General features: G+C 34.8%; 1 protein-coding gene across 1 annotated transcript; it reads left to right on the top strand.

Annotated features, from left to right (window-relative positions):
- The first annotated feature begins 4877 nt into the window (after positions 1–4877).
- On the top strand, positions 4878–5732 carry LOC135232114 (olfactory receptor 8K3-like). The gene has a single exon (XM_064289415.1). The coding sequence runs from the start codon at positions 4878–4880 to the stop codon at positions 5730–5732; it is 855 nt and encodes a 284-aa protein (XP_064145485.1).
- Positions 5733–5935: the final 203 nt, after the last annotated feature.

Below are 5935 nucleotides of genomic sequence, written 5' to 3'. Positions count from 1 at the left end.
AGTGCCTTGTTCTGCACCACCTCACAATCCTTGCTATGTTTGAGCCCATTGTGGCAGACACTGTGTCAATCCATCTCGTTGTGGGGCTTCCTATTTCTCACTGACCCTCTACTGTAGCAACCATGATGTCCCCTTCCAGGGACTGATCCCTCCCACCACGTGTCAAATAGAACCCGCATATAATTTCTTTATTAGAGAAAGTTACCACCAAGCAGAGGGAGCTGAGGGAATTGACAAATTTCTCCTACCTACATATCTGGATTCCCTAGAGAACGAGTAAACCAGTGGAGAGCTGAACAGAAATGCTTTGAGGTAGGGAAGACTCAGAAGTCAAGGGACAGGAGAAGTGATGTTCTAATTTCCAGCATATGTGACTGACACATTCCTAGAACTGTGAGGGGCACGAACTTCACTACAACATGGGGTGTGACTTCCAATTTCCACACTGTCATATTCTAGCAGAAGTTCACCCTTTATTTATAGCCAGGATTACCTGTATACAACAGCACCTAACAATAGCAAACCTGTATAGTCTCCCTAATGAGAAAAGTAAAAATATTTAGTATGATATAGTTCTTAAATCCCAGCAAACATGCAGACTATAATATATGAAATAACAGCAAAGTGTAAGATCAGATGTATTTCTCTATTTACATAATTCTTAGCCTAAATATGAGTTTATTACTTGAAGCAATAGAAATTAGTCAGCCCTAGAAAAATTGCACACTTATTCTCTAATAGAAATGTGCTCACATTTTTAAAACTCATCTCTTCATTGAACTTTTTTTTGTCCATCTGAAACAATTGAGTCTATGGAAATTTTTAACTTATTTTAAAACACTGACACAGAGATAAAATATAAGTATTTTTTTTCAAGGCTTCATTTTTTTCAAAGTCATTAAATTTTCATGAGTTTTCTAACCATAAAGACATTCAATATCTACTCGAGTATGTATGGGTTCTGCATCTTTTAAAGTGCTTTGTGCATGAATATATCTTGTATTTCAGATCTACAAACTCAGATAAATTGGATTTTCTTCTTGTTACTTTTATTTACTAAAACCTTTTTTTAAGATGTAAATAACATACCATATTATTCACAAGGCTTGATTTTTTTCTTCAGTTCTTTTAGCTTGAGAAATGTCGAGGATATTCTTCCTTTTTGGTTTTTTAACTCCAGATATTTGCACATTTCTTTATAATACTTTACTTTGTCTTCCTGAGGCGCCCTTTGAAAACTTCAGTTGTGTTTTTAATTTAGTTATTTCTTCTGTTCTCTTTAGCTAGTCTACGTTTAAGAGCAAGTTTCCGAGTCTCTTCTGACATCCGTTTTAATTTTCTCTTTCTTTCCTTTTTAATGACTTTTTGTATGCTTTATCTACGATGCCTGATATTATTCCAAACTTGTGTAATCTTTGGTCATTAGCCTTCGATGTGTCAAATCTACTCTTGAGATGATCTCTAAGCTCAGGTGGGATATACTCAAGGTCATATTTTGGCTCTCTTGGACTTGCTGTAATTTTCTTTAGCTTCAGCTTGCCCTTGCGTATGAACCCTCAGTGGCTTGTTCTGCTGTTGGCCCCCGGCTAGGTTCTGACTGATGATATTGAGTTTCCCCATCGTCTCTTTCAACAGATGCTGCTGATTCGATTTCTGTGTGTTCCAGTTGGCAAGGTTCACTTGTATACTCTCCATTTCTGTGCTTGAAAAAAGTTATTTGTGATAAAGAATTTGTGGGTCTTGCAGTACTCCAAAGTGTTATGTCTGGCATCATTTCTGTCACTGAGGCCGTATCTTCCAACCACCAATTCTTCTTTTTTCCAACTTTCACATCCTAATTACCATTAATGATCAATTTATCTCAATTGCAATTTTGATGTATTTCAGACTTCATAAGTTGGTAAAATCTTCAATTTCCCCTTTTTTGAAATTAGTCGTTGGTGGGTAAATTTGAATACTAGTAGTACTAACTTGTCTTCTTTGTAGGTTTTTGGATATTATTATCTTTTCACTGATAGCATTGCACTTCATGATAAGTCTTGAAATGTACTTTTTAAGGATGAGTGTGATGTCATTCCTCTTAAATTTTTCATTCCATCATAGTATATCATGTGACTGTCAAAGTCGAAATGGACAATACCAGGCCATTTCAGTTCAATCATGCCTAGGATATTGATCTTTATGTGTTTCATTTCATTTTTTACAACTATGAATTTTCTGGTATTCATACTTCATAATTCCATGTTGCAATTATTAATGGATATTTGTAGCTATTTCTTCTCATGCTGGGTCATGCCAATAAAATAAAATATGTTAATCTAATAAAATAAAATAAGAGAGAAGTCTTAAACAGACAATTTGCAAAAATAGGAGGTGCTGAAGTGACTAATATCTGTCCCCAAGTTAAAAAAAAAATAGCGAAAATATAGAAAAAACACAAAGACATGGTGCACTATATTTATGAAATATACTCGTTTTATTCCATTTGAGAACATTATGCAAATGGGGCATATTGAGTGGTCTGACCAAAAGGTAAAATATTTTACTCTAGATCCTTGGATGGACAAATTGAAGCTTAACTGAGAATAAATGAGTAAATGTATCTAAAAGAAACTTCCTGCTGAATACGAATTGTTTAGACGTTTTGTTAAGCTTTCAGGTGCTTCAGACGTAACTAACACATTGCTTGGTATCTCTCTCCTCAGGGAGAGCATCAAAAGCTGACAGAAAGCTGTAAGTTTTTTCCCACTATACCATGTTAAGAAACGCATGGGGTGTCAGAGAAGATTCATTACAGGTAAAAGGTAGAATTTTTTATGCAGTACCATGTTTTACTAATATCTAGATGATTTTAATGACATTTTCATAGCCCCATTTTTAATTGATAGCAAAGCCACAGGAAAATATTAAGAATTTTGATTCAATTTTGTCTGCTTTCCACCATTATTCTTGATAGGTTTTACATCAGATAAATGTGCACTTCATTTATTCACTTTTATAACTTAATGTTTGGGGTTTAATTTCTGCATTTGTATGCTAATAGTTTGCCCAGAGACTCCTCTGCTCATAGTATTCAGAATTAGGTACATGCCAGATAGATAAAGAGATACGTAGATGGGTGGATAGATAGATGATAGATAGATAGATGATAGATGATAGATAGAGAGATAGAGAGATAGAGAGATAGAGAGATAGAGAGATAGAGAGATAGAGAGATAGAGAGAGAGAGAGAGAGAGAGAGAGAGAGAGAGATAGAGAGATAGATAGATAGATAGATAGATAGATAGATAGATAGATAGATAGATAGATAGATAGATAGATAGATAGATAGATGATAATGTGGGTAGATAGACACACACAAATGTTTTTGAAGCAGCAATGATCACAAAGTTTTAAACCTACAATTTTGTTATATTAACCTGTAGGGCTATTCTTCTATTTTTAAAACATCTGTGGCACATTCAGTTACATTTTTTAAAGATTATACTTACATTTATCTGTGATATCTCATGCCACATAAAAGTTCCGTTGTTTAATTTAACATGCTTCATGTTCTAAAAGATTTTAAAACTTCCAGTAACTCACATAGATGTCATCATCATTATATTTTCTTTTTCTCCTATGTTACTGTCATATTGCAATTTTTTTTAACTTTCTTTTTCATAAAAGGTAGGGGATACTTTTTACAAGGGGGAGTTTATGGCATCAAGTTTTCACTATTTGTCCAGATTTCCTCGTATAGTTCAGGTTCCTCCATGAGAAAATAAAAATATACCTGATTAGTTACAAAAAACTTAGAATATGTCAATTACAATATGAATGCCCATTTAGAGGAGAAAGTATTTTAATTAGACCAATAAAGGAAGTAATCTAAACAATGGCACTGTTAGAAACGTTAGTCATAGAATGGATGTTATGGACTATGGGGCTGGGGTCAGTTACAAGGATAACATCTAAATGAACCTATTCATCATGAAAATGGTGACAAAGAACTTAAGTCACAGTCCAGAATATACCTATAAATATCTTAAAGATCAAAACAATTAACAACAAAAAATATACAATTTAGAGTAATTTCTGTCAACATCAAAAAACAACAGATGATGACAGATAGATGATAGATATACAGACAAACAGAAAGACAGGCAAATAGGTAGACAAATATTACTAGGCACATAGTATTTTAGGGTTATTTTCAAGTATTGCAGACATATCGAACCATTGAACTCTCATTTATCGTTCCTAACAACCCTGCAAAAAAGAGGTGGGATATGATTTTCCAGATGAGGATAAAAAGATTCATATAACTTATCTTAATTGCTCAAAGTAAAGCATTTTATACATTACAAATGGAGGTATAGCAGAGGTTGCATCTATATACATATAAGTCTAGGGATGTTTTCATGCATAAAGACTAAAAATTTCCACTGTGATCAATTATATATCTATCCACAACCTGTCTAGTATGTTGATGGCTCAACCCTGGACCATCTACAAATATGAGTTTATATAATATTTTGAAGGAGAGGGTTCAAAACGTATCCACGTATTTTTTTTAGGTATGTGAAAAAGACAAAAATTTTAAGAAGAGTACAATAAATATCCATGCACCTAACACCTAAAGGTTTAACATATTCAGTTTTGTTTCTTCTATCTATCAATGTAACCATCAATCTATCTAACGTGTATATGTGTATATGCGTGTGTCAAATTGTTGGGAGTTGGGTATGTACATATTCAAATACCCTAAAATGGAACATTTGAATTTATAATATTCATACTGGTTTTGTATACTAAAAATCTACCAGATGATATCACATAAAAGCTATTGATGATGCTGATGTCTCTATCCAGAACAGGTTTCCTGGTAGACCTAGATGGACAAACGAAGTCTAACGGTGCTGAATGAGTTCATTCTGATGGGAATCACAGACCGTCCTGAGCTGCAGGCTCCATTGTTTGGGCTGTTGCTCATCATCTACATGATCTCATTGGTGGGCAACCTGGGCATCATCACCCTCACCAAGATGGACTCCAAGCTACAAAAGCCCATGTACTTTTTTCTCAGACACCTGGCTATCACTGATCTTGGTTACTCAACAACCGTGGGACCCAAAATGTTGGCAAATTTTGTTGTGGATGAAAATACAATCTCCTACTATTTTTGTGCTACACAGCTAGCTTTCTTTGTTATGTTCATAGCTAGTGAATTTTTTATTCTGTCAGCAATGTCCTACGACCGCTATGTGGCTATCTGTAACCCTCTACACTACACAGTCATCATGTCACGAAGGATGTGTTGGGTGCTGGTGACAATCTCCTATCTCTATAACACATTTGTTTCTCTTCTGGTCACCATAAAGATTTTTAATTTATCCTTCTGTGGCAAAAGTGTCATCAGGCATTTCTACTGTGATACTCTCCCCTTATTATCTTTGCTTTGCTCAGACACACATGAAATCAAATTGGTCATTTTCATCTTATCTGTTTTGGATCTGATTTCATCCCTTCTAATAGTTCTTATTTCTTACACACTCATAATTGTATCCATTATCAAACTGAGCTCAGCTGAGGGCAGGCACAAGGCCTTCTTCACCTGTGGATCCCACCTGACTGTGGTGGTAGTGTTCTATGGGACTTTAATCTTTATGTATCTGCAGCCCAAGCCCAGTCATTCCTTTGACGCTAATAAAGTGGCTTCCATATTTTACACTCTGGTGATCCCCATGTAGAATCCCTTGATCTACAGTTTGAGGAATAGAGACGTAAAATATGCCTTACATAGGGCTTTAGGACGATTATGCAATATATTTTCTCAAAGTTCACTGTAACATATGATTCATATAAATTACATTATGGGCTGTAAACTTTTTTCTTTTGCCTCCAGAGGGGATAGCAAGCTCAAAAGCAGAGATAACATGTATTTCTATACTGC

Source organism: Loxodonta africana, chromosome 7 (genome assembly GCF_030014295.1).
Source record: "Loxodonta africana isolate mLoxAfr1 chromosome 7, mLoxAfr1.hap2, whole genome shotgun sequence".
In the NCBI taxonomy this organism is placed as follows: Eukaryota; Metazoa; Chordata; class Mammalia; order Proboscidea; family Elephantidae; genus Loxodonta; species Loxodonta africana.
Note: the sequence above shows the minus strand (reverse complement) of the source record. Positions and strands in the feature narration are given on the sequence as shown.

What these genes read in the sequence shown, in the direction of transcription:
- LOC135232114 (XM_064289415.1), top strand. Translation starts at nt 4,878, where the DNA reads ATGGACAAACGAAGTCTAACGGTGCTGAATGAGTTCATTCTGATGGGA.